General features: G+C 34.6%; 2 protein-coding genes and 1 pseudogene across 2 annotated transcripts; all 3 read left to right on the forward strand.

Moving 5' to 3' along the window:
* Positions 1 to 1,254: 1,254 nt before the first annotated feature.
* On the forward strand, positions 1,255 to 4,713 carry LOC145585868 (putative purine permease 11). The gene is made up of 3 exons (XM_081642574.1): positions 1,255 to 1,407; positions 2,481 to 2,645; positions 3,315 to 4,713. The coding sequence occupies exons 2-3, from the start codon at positions 2,630 to 2,632 to the stop codon at positions 4,436 to 4,438; spliced, it is 1,140 nt and encodes a 379-aa protein (XP_081498700.1). The 5' UTR covers positions 1,255 to 1,407; positions 2,481 to 2,629; the 3' UTR covers positions 4,439 to 4,713.
* Positions 4,714 to 8,411: 3,698 nt separating this feature from the next.
* On the forward strand, positions 8,412 to 13,798 carry LOC145586934 (protein FAR-RED ELONGATED HYPOCOTYL 3-like). Its single transcript, XM_081643908.1, has 5 exons — positions 8,412 to 8,741; positions 10,189 to 11,531; positions 11,962 to 13,198; positions 13,331 to 13,390; positions 13,490 to 13,798. Exon 3 carries the CDS (start codon positions 12,149 to 12,151, stop codon positions 13,190 to 13,192), a length of 1,044 nt encoding a protein of 347 aa, XP_081500034.1. The 5' UTR covers positions 8,412 to 8,741; positions 10,189 to 11,531; positions 11,962 to 12,148; the 3' UTR covers positions 13,193 to 13,198; positions 13,331 to 13,390; positions 13,490 to 13,798.
* On the forward strand, positions 10,987 to 12,142 carry LOC145584525 (protein FAR-RED IMPAIRED RESPONSE 1 pseudogene; annotated as a pseudogene).
* Positions 13,799 to 14,176: the final 378 nt, after the last annotated feature.

Consider the following 14,176-nt stretch of genomic DNA (forward strand, 5'->3'; position numbering starts at 1 on the left):
GACAGCCACCGACGAAGCAAGTGGAATTGAATGCTAAAAATGATTAAAAAGATTGATTTTGACAAAAACATAAAAACAAACCATCTTAGATTTTGTAGATTAAGATCCTTAATTTGGGTTTTAGAGAAGGATAATTGATTATTTAGTGTGAATCTTACCATTGTTATGATTATCATGATTGATTGGTTTATTTGTTAGTTTTTTTGGGTCAAAGTTACTCATTCAACTCTAGTGTTTGGATGTTGGTAAAATTTGTTTCTTGTATTTGGAGGTAAGATTTCATGGAATATGCATGTGTGTTGTATTTATGTGAAATAAAGTACATAATGATTTAATTTAGTTTGATCAGTTTGATTCTAATCAGATTAAATTAAATGCAAAATAATGGGTGTAATTATGGTTAACTAAGTTTGAAATCGCTGGATATAGGCTATTACACGAAAATTAATGGAGCTCGAAAGTAGTTGTTTACGAAGTTGTAATCGCAAAAGTAGAAAACTTGAAAATTGGAAATTATTGTCATGATCCATAGTAATATTTGAGTAGATTTTAGTAGTTTGGCCAACTATTTGATATAATAGAAAAAATAAGGGATTGACAATGTAGTTGTGGAGGGCTTGTTATAACACTCTACGCAAATTTTGACAAGATGACAAGTGGATGTATGTATACAAGGGAAATATAGGCACACGACCAGGCACCAAAATGAGATGAAAATGAGAGCATGAGAACCAAGTCTAGTGCACTGTTCACTCTTCATAAACCTAAAATCATCCTAAGACATTTGACTTAACTTGATGCTAAATCTTCGAATTAGGTTGCTCTTTACAAGAACCAAACATTATTATAGCTGATTAAAACACGACCATGCTATGTTAGCAAGACCCCAATCACTTCATATTGATATAGTAGTAGTCAAGATATATTCTCCATATAGAGCTCGTTTGGTTGCATATATAAAATAAGGGGAAATGCAAAAATGAAAAATTTAAAATACAAGAGAATTTCTCAATAATTTTAATTTTCCATGAATTATAAATTTATTAATAACAAACCAGATATAAAATTTCCATGAATTTAATTGGTGAATTATTTATTCATTAAATTTTATGCACGATAACAAAGAATACTTTTTTTTTTTTTTTTTGAGGAAAAAATAACTTTTGTCTCTCCTTCATCAAAAATTAAAATAAAAAATGGTCTCTCCACCAAAGTCTAACTAACAACAGAAAAAAAGGAAAAAAAAAAAAAAAAAAAGTTAGATTCAGTTGCTGGTGATGATTAACGGTTATAAATAATTTAATAATTTGACATAATAACAAATGCTCTTTTTCTTCCCCTTTTATCACTTTTTCATATTCAATTCAGACAAAATTACGGTCTTTAGGAAATTCAAATCCACTTACTGTGAGTAATCTTCTTAACTTGGCATTTTGTTTATAAATTTTTCTTTTGATTTATATACTGTTTGATTTATTTTAAAAGTAATCTTAGATATGATTTCACCCAATTTGAATTGGAATCATTTAAACCTAATTCTGAAATTGAAATTGTTCATTATAGCATGAATTATACAGGGGTTGCGTTGAATCCCATTTCCCAGCTTTGAATTATTTGGGTATAATTGTTTGATATGGGTGTGATTGATCAAATTTTAATTTCTAAAGATTGGATTTTTTTTTTTTTTTTTTTTGGTTGGTTGATTAGTGGGGCAGGGTGTGGAGGAGTGATTGATGTTCAACTGGGTTTTATTTGAGAAAATGGTATTTAATTGATTTGAAATTTATGCTGCCTTTTGTTATTCTGGAATTTGAATGACCAGAAAGTTTGGTGGTCAAATTGGGTGTCAAATAATGAAATAATGTGCTAGACTATATATTATTTGTGTCTACTTTGTTACTTGGACTTGAGTACAAGGGTTAGACATGGTCCCACCCACGGGTTACATTGATAGTTCTATGGACACGGTCACACGGGTTAGTTTCAAGTGTCTATGTACTCTTGTGTTGTAGTTGTCTATTGTTGGTTATCTAACAAGGGTAGTTAATAGGCGAAATAGAGTAAAATTACACAAGTGATCAATGATCAGGTTGCTTCAATCGTTCTGTCTGCCCACGGAACTGAGTACTCGTTTTGTTCTCTTTGAATTATCATTCCGGCCTTAAATTATGTAGCTTTTATTCATTTCATCGAGCAAATGGGGATGAAGTCATGGCAAGATTTATGTAAATGAAAGGAAATTTTTGAAAACATCAATATCTAGTCATGTATGTGTTACTCCACAAACCTTAACAGATTTAATAACATCCCTAAAGAGTTCTTGTAGGCTTGATACAAGTCAGGATTCTGGTAGTTTGAAGTCTTTATAGAATGAATTTGTAACTGAATTATGTTTCGCGTATAAGTTGATCAGATTGGTCAGAAATTCTACGGGTCATATGTATATCATCTTCTTCTCAACTCGTCTTTTGTTGTTTCAGGTGAAGCTGTTGCAAATATGATTAAATTTACATTTTAGTGTGTGAACAATCTAGTGGTACTACAGCTTCTCCCGAACTGAAGAAATTCTTTGCATGATCATTGGTAAAAGATGATCATTCGTTAAGGATTCTATATAATATATAATCCAATGCAGGATTTCGCAGGTAAATTCACCTTATTAATCTGGAGTTTTTTAATGCTGAATTTAGTATGAAGAAAAAGGTTGAACTTCTTTTTTCTTTTTCTCTACTTTGAGTAAAATGTATATATGTTCTTTGGAATGACGGTCTAAGGCTTTTTATGGACTATATACTACTTAGACTTTTCAGATGTGTTGGACTAGGGTATGTATTTTGCTTTCTTTTTCAAGGATCGTGTTTGACTAAGATATCGTAAGGTAGGTGAAGGATCTGAGTTGCAATAGACTGGCATTAAGCAGTATTTTCCTCTTACTTTTTCATATCATTTAGGTCTTCATACACATCTTCCAGTGAACAATTGTTAATTCAACTTGTGAAGTCTTTTCATGTAAGTAGTTTGCATATCTATAAAAAGGTATCATGAAGTTTTTTTCATCAATCTTTCTATTAAGTCGTTGCCAACACATCGAAATTTTTGAGTGTTCAGTTTATGTCAACATCCATCAATAGACAACTACACTGGAATTTTTAGATAAAAGGGGTTTGAGAAATAATATTTGTCACCCCTTCTAATGTTGGCAGGTCATTTTTCCTTAATTTTTTTGGGAAATAGTACTTTTTTAGTTATTTGCATTGTTGATCTGTCTGTTTTTTGGTTGTAATGTGTGCTTAAGTACTTGCTATACATTGCAGATATCGAATACCCTATCTTGACTAGAGTCAGAACCCAAATTGAGGTATCACCAATTCTGAAGCTTACGCGGAAGCGATGGTGGATGTTAGTGGCAATCAATATCACCTTTGTTCTTTTAGGCCAGACTGCAGCCGTTCTGCTAGGTAGATTTTACTATGCTGAAGGTGGAACAAGCATGTTTTTAGCAACTATTGTACAAACTGCAGGATTCCCCATACTCTGCATTCCACTGATCCTTATTCCATTACCGCCAAGTTCTTCACCTCCTCCTGATCCACGTACAAAGAAGCACATTGTTATGATCTATCTTTCTCTTGGTGTACTCCTAGCTGGTAACAATTTGCTTTATGCTGTAGGACTTTTGTTTCTATCAGCCTCTACCTATTCTCTCATTTGTGCAACACAGCTAGCTTTCAATGCAGTCCTCTCGTACTTCATTAACAATCAGAAGTTCACCCCATTGATACTGAACTCGGTGGTTATTCTCTCCTTCTCTGCGGCTCTACTTGCTGTGAATGGTGATTCTGACTCACCAGCAGGGGTATCTAAACTGGAATATTCTATTGGATTTTTATGCACACTGGGCGCCTCAGCAGTGTATGCCCTTCTTCTATCTCTGATGCAGCTTTCCTTTCAGAAAGTGTTGAAATCGGAAAGTTTTGCCATCGTTATGAAGATGCAAATATACACTTCACTCGTAGCAACTATTGTTTCAATAGGCGGACTCTTTGCAAGTGGGCAATGGAGGACTTTACAGGTAGAGATGGAAAATTTTAACTCAGGACCTCCATCGTACTTTATGACCTTGGTTTGGACTGCTATATCTTGGCAAATTTGTTCAGTTGGTGTAGTTGGCTTGATCTTTTTGGTATCTTCTCTCTTTTCAAATGTTATTAGTACAGTAGCTCTCACTGCTGCTCCTATTGCATCACTGGTAGTTTTCCGTGAAACAATGAATGGAGCAAAGGCAATCGCAATGCTTCTGGCACTATGGGGATTTGCTTCTTATTTGCTTCAGAACTATCTTGATGATAGTAGAACCATGGAAACCCAGAAATCCACAGAAACCGATAGTAGCACTGAGATCCGTAAGGAGTCTTCTTGCGTTGTATCTTTAGCATGAGTAAGCTAGTGGCAACATTCTTTCGGATTTATTCCCTCTGTTTCAAGATTTAAGTCACTGATTGAGTATTTGAGAGTAATCTAATTCAGTATTATTTTGCATTAATTTGAAATTATTGTAAACAGTGAGTCAGTGAGTGTCTTGTATAGTTGTATATTAATGAAACTGAGGGAGTAGATTAAACAGACAATTGTAGCGAGATCCCTAAGGGTTTTATCTTGCTGTATCTGTAACAGAATCGAATGATTGGTAACATTTTTACTTTGTTGCTTCAACCTTTGATGGTTAACACTTTGTTATCTAAAACTTATCCCCTCTCTTATTTTTTTTCGAACTTGAACATATTAGTCCTTATTCTATTTAAACTTATTGGACCTAGTCAATTCACAATATAGATCATGGTATTTTCATAAAGAATAATTTGTTAATCAATTTATGACATACATATCCCATTAGAGTATTTTTTTTCATACATCATTAGTCGATTTACTTTTTTTTTTTTTTTTTCTTAAATAGTGTCGATTTACCATATCAATTATGCATTTAAAAATCATGGCCACAGGCTGACCTCTAAAGTAAGCCAAAGATCGTCGAAGAGCTTCCCAAGCTTCGGCAACCATAGTATATGGCTCAAAGGAGTTCTTAGTCGAAACCAGACCTTGCTCCAGGAGAGTACATGTGATCAAAGTTCTCTACACTCCCTTTATTCAGACCTCCGGACAACTCACTCAACGATCTCTGCCTTTCAATATTTAGCCTCGGCTAATCAAGCAGCTTAGAGAGGTCAATCATCCATCTCTGAAATTAAGCAATGAGAGCTAACTTTTCTAAGCCCATTCCGATTGCTACTTATAAGTTGTCCTTCAAATGGGCCATAATTTCTCCCTCTTCTCCACACTTAGATATGATTTCCCACAACTCAAACACCATGAACAGAAATTATCCAATAACCACGAATAATTTAAATAAATTATGGAGAACTCTAGTTTGGTTCTTTTTCACGACAAGAAATTTCCAAAAGGCAGCATCATCAATTGAAGCAATCTTGTTTGGAAATTCTATCATGAACCCGACACTCCTGGACCAAACACACAATTCAGCAAATCCCTTAAACTGTAAACCCAATTCTTTGCAAACCAAAAACATCCTAAGCATTCCATCATAATCCATATCTTTCCTATATTGCAGCAAAGAAGTTTAAGTAATCACACAGATCGTTATAAATGTGAAGCATATATTCCATTATTATTGCAGAAACAGCAATAAACACCAAATCTTTAGTAAGTAAACCTGGATGATTTTCAAATAGGAATGCATGTTGGGTATGGCCCAAATTTTATAAGCCCATTATTTTGGTGAAATATTATGCATATTCTAAAGGCTTCCGGAATAACAAGCAAGTTCATTACTTGCTCTTGATTTGTGTAAAATAATATCCTACTTGAATGTTGTAGAGCATTATTGACATTGGAAGCTATTAGAATACAATACATGGTTCGTGAATTTTTTAGAACATTATGAATACAAGAATGATGGAGGAATATCTAGAATATTCCAGCAATTTCTTCCAAACTCTATCTACACCTATAAATATAAGCCAGGGACATTCAATCATTGAATACAATATAACACAAGAAGCTATATTATACACAAGTCTTCCTACATACTGCACCTCCTTGTACTATTTACCTTCAAGGGTTCTAGTACTCTCTTATTTTCAAATAGTGGAACAAAAGTGCTCGTCGTTACATACAATCGTGTGTTCATTTATATTAATTATCTTGTCAATTATTAATTCAATTTATACTTCTCAATCTCTACATCTTAAATTTGCTTTCATTGCGCACTCACCAACCCTAACAATGCACATCAAGAACCAGTTGAAACAATTCTTGGCTTCTTTTGATTTCACTTAGAGATAAATCTCAGTTAAGCCCTGAATTAACTGAATGGGTATTAGCATCTATACTCGCTGTTTTAATTGCTTTATACAAATAAAGATCTAGTTTTTTTGAATCAAAGTGGAATCAATTTCACCATTCAATTCTCCCAATTTCATAAGAATATAGCTATCTTCAAATTCAAGATTCATCTCATTGAATCCCAAATCCTCGGAACTTAACAGCTTGTGGTAAGCACTTTAAAACCAGAGAAGAGTCTTTTGATTTCTTGATGTTTTTTATAACCGATTTAGATGAAGAAACAATAATTTCTTTTAAAATACATTTCTTACCCAAAAATTCTTTGAGAGCATCCAAATCTGCTGTAGATTCCTTCAACAAGGGAAGCTTTACTCTTTAAAGCTTGTAAAATAGGCGCCATATTATACGAGGAATTAAAGAGGGTTTTTAGGAAGTGTAAAAAGAAATTTTGGAATTAATTCTGAGTTGAAAATGATTTTTGTCGTGTGCAAAATTTAATTTTGATTTCTTTTAAATCAAATGAAGGTTTTTTTTATTTGTTATTTTTTTTGCAAGGAAATGTTAGTCAAAAAATATTATTAAATCAAATCAAATTCTGTCAAAGTTGTAAAACTTTGAAGGGAATTGTAAAGCCATACATTAGTCGAATCACTACGTAGGACGTGCAAACGTGTTCGTGACAGCTCGTATACAAAATTGGTTAAGCTCGAACAAAAATTTCAGCTTGTTTAGTAAAAAGCTTAGATCGATTTAAGTAAAACTGCCATTGTTAAAGAGTTTTATATTTGAAGTAAACTGAAGCTCAATTGAACTTGAGCCTACGTGGATGATGTTACAAAATGAAAATAAGATAGTGTACTCGTAAGGCGGAAAGAACATATGGTTGTTTGTTAAAGAGCATACTGTGTTTGACAAAGAACATACTTATGTTTGACAAAGAACATACCCATATATGTTTGATAATATGTTCTTTTATACTTATATTCTTTAACATATGTTAATTAAACATGTTTTTTGGGTTTCAATAATATAAAGTATGTTCTTTGAATTTAGCTCGTATGTTTTTTGTGGTAATGAGTGACGCACAAATTTTTTAATTTTTTTATTATCATATATCATTTTTTTTAAAATTATCGTATGTTGTTTGAGTTTGATCAATGTGTTCTTCGGGTATGAATTATATGTTCTTTACCTTATAACTATTGTTCTTTTAACCTATGTTATTTTGAATTTTGAAATTTAATTTGAAAATGAAATTTTGAATTTTTGTAGTTGAAAATATTTTAGAGAGAGAAAACTAAAATTATTATGAAAAGTTGTTTTTTTGGAAAGGGAGAAAATTGTTTTTGGGAAATGATATCTTTGGTAAAGATTTTTTCCGTTAATGTGTAATTTTTCATAAAATTTTAATAAAGTTTATATCACGTTCTTTTTGTAATGTCTTTAAAGTATGTTCATTGTTAAACACAAACATGTTCTTTTTAAAAAATCTACATGTTCTTTTTCGAAAATCTAAATGTTATTTCCGCCTTTTTTTTTATTTAACCAAGTGCACCATGCTCATAGTGCACCCGGGTGCACAGATCATGCATTAGTACGAAAAACAAATTTAAAATTGTAGCATAAATGAAATTACTTTACAATTTACGTTACATTTTATCATGCTACAGAAATCGCTGGGATAAAATTCATGGATTTTTTAGGAAATTAATGTTATGAACTTCAAATGATAAAATTAGGAAATTTTATGAAATTAATGCCGTGAATTGTTTTTGATAAATTTATGAAATTTTGATGTATGTGTGTTAGGAGCGCACCCCCATTAATCCCCCCGATAAACAAACTGAATATATCCCAAGACACAAACAATAAAGTAAGAATAAAAAATGTTAGAAGCTGAATAGAATAATAATTTGTTTAGAAAAGTAGCAGTAACTGTGGGTCCCTGTGTCAGCTAACGGTGTTAGGCTTGCCGTTTCCTTCCATTAACCATGGTTAGTAGTTTGTTTGGACTTGTTTTCTTCATTTCTATTCCATTTTCCTCATATCACGGCGTGAAGTGGGTCTGTTTCTTAAATTTTATCCCTGAAATTCGCTCCCCACGGCAAATACAGTTAATAATGGCGATAAATAATTGGAATTAGTACTCAAATTTGTGGAATTACTACTCGAATTTCTCCAGTAATTAGTGTCTAGCCAGTGAAAGGGCCGTGGGGAGAGGGATATTATTAGGGTATTAATTTGTTAGGGTTTTAATCGACAGGTGATTGCAATTCTTTGGGAAATTCATGGAGGTCGGCGTATCCCGTTGATTTTTTTTTTCTGTTTCCTGGACCTTTGGGTGTACTTGTTCTTCGAGCTATTCGAGCTTCTTCCTGTAGGTATGTAAATTGAATTCAGCATAGTCTTTCCGTTGGAATTAATGTGGTTTGTACTGTGTTTGTCGAACTTTTGATGTTTCGATTTGTTTGTCTACTATTTCTTTTCTTTATTATTATTTGATTAGCACTATTATTGAGTATACTCGTTGGAAATTTGGAATTGCAATGTTTTACCCCCGCATAGCGTAGCTTGGCTGTTTGCAATGTTTTACCCCCGTGTACAATGTCTGAAAGTATGTCGACTTTGTTTGTAAAATCTGCAATATTTTCGAGTAATGTTTACCCCCATATAGTGTAGCTTGGCTGTTGAATTTAAATTGGTAAAGGAATGGTTGATGTGGTCGAATTGGGTGACCAAAATGTTTCATGTGGTTCAATAGGCTAGTAAATAAAACTTTAATGCTTTAAAAATAAATAAATAAATAAAACTTTAAATTTCAGTGAGGGGCTGGCTTGTTCTTGAGCACAAAGACAATTTTGCTATTAAAGCACCAGCTAATTAATATCCCTACAATACTAGCTAATACCCACTTTACAAACATGATTAAGCATATCAACCAACTATTAGTAAACCCAGAAAATGCAACTGAATCATAATAAAAAATGTCACTACAAGAAAATAACCTTTTCGTAGCGATTATTTTAACCTTTAGTATCGATTATAATTGCAACATAAAGTTTTCCCAACGAATGGTCATTCGATACAATATCCCTCGTTGCCTTAGCCTTTAGTAGTGGTTTTCAATATCGCTGGGGTTGGCCTCAATAATCGATACGAAAAACTACATCCAATCGTGGTGATTATTGTAGCGATTACAATCGCTATAAATGTTGAACTCATTTTCTTTAAAAAAAAAATAACATGCATATGATCTTTACAAGATTCGAACATGCAACCTCAAACTTTTATATTAAATGTTTCACCAATAAGGTATGACATATTTTATGTATTCATTGTCAAACAATATTTTTATATCTAGTGTAGAAAATGCTTTTCGTATCGATTTTTGGGATTTAGTGGCGATTGTAAATGATACGATTTCTCAAAATTATATAAATGTGTAAAAATAATGTGGATATGTATTATTATATTTTCCATATCGATTTTATATGGGAAAACCATGGCGATTGTAAAATGATACGACTTCCTTAATTATTTCACAAACATACTTGCATATTGTAGCGAATGTACAATCGATACAAAATAATCGCTACGAAAAGCCATTTTTCTTGTAGTGTGTGTCACGTGATTGTGTAATAACGAGAGGCTTACTATCAAGCATTGACTTCCTGTCATCTTTGGTTTCTGATATTGACCATTTGGGTTGTATTCATTCGATCAGCTCCTTTCTTACCTGCATAGATAGAAAATAATTAGAAAATAATTACCATTTTCTAGCATGTTCATTTAATGCAACATGTAATTTTTTAACTTGTATATATGCAGGTTTCTTTTAAGTACAAGTTGTTTCAGGGATGGAGAATGTTAATTGGGGCCGTGTTGTGGATGATTGTGAAGTGGTTGAGGTGGGTGGTCTACATGATTTTGGTAAAGTAGTTCAGGTTGGTGGTGGTGTGGATGGGTTAGCAGTGCAGAATGTGGAACACTGTTATTCTCCTGACAAGGATCATGAGGGAAGGGTTATGTGTTATACCACCCCAACCAGGACAGTTCACACTATCCACACAGTTGTTTCCAGCAACAAAGTAAGTATTGTAACTTGTGTTGAACCCCCGAGAGAAGGCATGGTATTCAAAACATGGCAGGATGTTGAAGCATATTACAAGGAATATGCTGAACAAGCAGGCTTTGGTGTTACAAGGGTTCAAGGCTCTTATTCTAAGGGGAAAGAACGGAGGGGCACAAGATGGAGGTGCGAGTGCTGGGGTAGACCGGACATGAGGGCATTAAGGGAGGCAAAGAAGCGGGCTAAATCAATGGAGATTGGTGGTACTGGTGGTCTTGTTGGGGGTATAATTGGGGAGGCGAAATTAAGTCGTGGCAACCGTAAATCAAAAAAATGTGAGTGTAAAGCTAGGATCTACGCAAGTGTTAATGGAGTTGGGGAATGGGTGTTGAGAACAGTTGTGTTGGAACATACTCATTTAGTGATCCCTAGCAATTTCTAAGTTAGTTAAGGAGTATAGAATGAAAAATTACACATCCACTGTCCGAAGGAATTTAATGAATTACTACGAGGAGGGGGTCCCAGTTACTCGTATTCATGGATGCCTAGGTACTGAGATGGGTGAGAACATGACAATAACTGTTAAGGACATACAATATGAGGTGTATAAGGAGCGTCGACTGAAGATGGTTGGAGGAGATTCTGCTGCTATGATGTCATACTTTGAGTACATGATGGCTAACAATCAGAACTTTTTTCATGCACATCGATTAGATGTAGAAGGGCGGTTGAAGGATGTGTTATGGGTAGATGCATGTAGTCGGGCTGCCTATGAGTACTTTAGGGATGTCGTTTGCTTTGATGTGGCTTACTTGACAAATGAGTACGAATTACCTTTTGCTAATTTCGTTGGAGTCAACCATCATGGTCAATCCATTTTGCTAGGATGTGCATTAGTGTCGCATGAGGATTCCGATACTTTCCGGTGGATTTTTTGCCAGTGGTTGTCTTGCATGGGAGATAGACCACCTATTGCCATTTTGACTGATCAGGCAGCTGCGATGCGTAAACCCCTTGAAGAATTGATGCCTAACACTAGGCATAGGTGGTGCATCTGGCATATCCTTTCTAAATTTCCGGACAAGCTGGGTAAATTGCCAAGGTAAATTCCGTATCTCTGGAACTCATTAACTGTCATTACACCATGTAACTGCAAGTTTTATGCTCTATTCTTCCTGGGATGTGTGTCACTTTGTAGTAGGATATGGTTCATGGATTGTGTTTGATGTTTCTGGTATGTGCTTCACTCTATATTAGGATATTGTGGAACACTTTAGATGTTAGTATTGTCCTATTCTCCATGTTCTGTTATACAGATGCAATCCATCTGTTTGGTATTTTAATGTTCTAACCTTAATAAGTTGTCTCCCTTATTCGTTGATTTTTATAACATTAGATCAACTCATAACTTATTCTTATGAGACTTATGACATTCAGAATGCTGTATATTTTTTCCTCGTTAGTTTTCATATTTCATATCTGCATCTCGCTTGTGGATAATGTTGATTGGTTTCCTGGGTCAAATGTCATAGGTATAATGATTTCAAGAACATTCTGAAATCTGTGATTTATGAAAGTTTTACCTCGGATGAGTTTGAAGCTACGTGGGGTGCTGTGATTAAGGAGTTTAAACTGGAGAGCAATGAGTGGCTTACTTATATGTTCAAAGAGAGGCATATGTGGATACCCTGTTTCATGAAGGAGCATTTCTAAGCAGGGATGAAGACCACTCAGAGAGTTGAGAGTATCAACAACTTTTTCGACGGCTTTGTGAATCGTAAAACCAAGCTACATGAATTTCCTGTGCAGTATTCAAGAGCGATGACAAAGCGAGTCAAAGATGAAACAGATGCTGATGCAAATTGTTCCAAATACGTTCGGCGCTTGATCAGTGGTTTCAGGGTAGAAAAGCTCTTTCAGAAGATTTACACAGACACTAAATTCCAAGAACTCCAGACAGAGTTATCAAGATTGATAAACTGTTATTTTCGCGATGAAAGAATGGTGTCTGACAATCTGGTTGAATACCTAGTGGAGGATCGGGTGTGGATTGTTCCAGATGGTCATAGCGAGGAGGTCATTACAGACAAGAGACGGTTTTACCGGGTCACATTCGGCACCTTAAGCAAAGAGGTATTCTGTGATTGCCGGAAATTTGACACATTTGGCATTATGTGTAAACACACCGTTAGAATACTGGATCAGAACTTGGTATTTGATATACCAGAGAAATACATCGTCACTCGATGGCGCAAGGATGTTCAACGCAAACACACCCGGGTTAAAGTTCCATATCATGATCCCTCTAAATCGGCTAATGTTAGAAGATTCAACAAAATGATGTCATCTTTTGAGCCACTATGTGAAGTTGCTTCTAACGTGGATGATGACGCTGTCCAAAATGTTCTTAATGCCCTAAGTAAGTTGAAGTTGGAAGTCGACAATTTGAAAGAGAAGAAAGACAAACTTGTCACGATTACAGAAGTCCATCAATTCCCTAATGGTGATCCAACTGATATAGAGTTTGAGGTCCCACTAACTGGACCTGTTGCTGATCTTTCTGGTGATGGCGATAATGGTCAAAACACTCAACTCCAAACCGAAGTTCCCACGAGTGCTGCCCTGCAATTGAGTTTACCTAAAGCCATATATCCTGTCCTGGATCCCGTGAAGAAGAAGAGGCCAAGAGGGCGACCTAAAGGCAGCAGACATAAGAGTCTTGCGGAAAATGGTTATAAGAAGGACAAGCCAAAGGAAAGATGACCTGATGTAAGTCAGTTTTTATAACTCAATTCGCTTTATTACCTGGTGAATTTTAATAACTCCAGTCTGTTTTCCTTACATGTTTGTCCCAACTGTATTATATATTAATTTTTTTTCTTTCCCCTACGTTTGTCCCAGCTTGCAACACAATTCATACTGGACACATACTATCCTTCGTCTTTCAATGGAAAATTTCAGGTTCACTCTATACAAAATGGTTGAGTCTTTAGTGATTTGTTCTATCACTTATTGTCACTTATTGCTTAAAGTCAACTGTTTGCTTATGGTTGTTAACAGGGTAAGAGGAAAGTGCCGGATTCAGAACTTGATGCGCTCGAACAACACCCAGTCATAGATTTTGGTGCTAACAAGGATGTAGATTCTTCCTCGGATCACTCGTTCGAATCCTAAAGGTGTCCTTAATACCACAATGGTCATTTTGTATATGTAGGCCGGGTTTGACATTGATTTTGTGATGTGTGATGTATGAAGTCTAATCTACGACTATTGAAATGGAAGCAATCATGTCATTTTTACAATTTGTGTGGTTATGTATTATTGTATGATGAAAATGAAAGCTCCAACACGAAACATCATTTTGTTTGAGATTAGTAATGTAGCCTTGTCTGCATAATTATGTCATTCACAACCCAGTTTGTCTCATTTTCAAACATTATGGCCATTCACAGCCCAATTATGTTGGCCATTTGCAAACAATATGGCTAACCAACAACTAATCGAAATGAAGAGTGAAACAATAATTAATCGAAATGAAGAGTACAACAATAACTAATCAGACTAATAATCAAACAACTAATTGAAATGAAGAGTATGTATTAGACAACCCATCATTCTTTACTTTACCACCAACAACAACTAATAACAAGACAGTATGTATTTGAATGAGGCTAGTATTGGCCATAAACCAACAAATATAATGCAACTTTTAACCATAATCACCTGAAATATGGCAGGACACAATTC

This window comes from Chenopodium album, chromosome 16 (assembly GCF_948465745.1).
Source record: "Chenopodium album chromosome 16, dcCheAlbu1.1, whole genome shotgun sequence".
NCBI lineage: Eukaryota > Viridiplantae > Streptophyta > Magnoliopsida > Caryophyllales > Amaranthaceae > Chenopodium > Chenopodium album.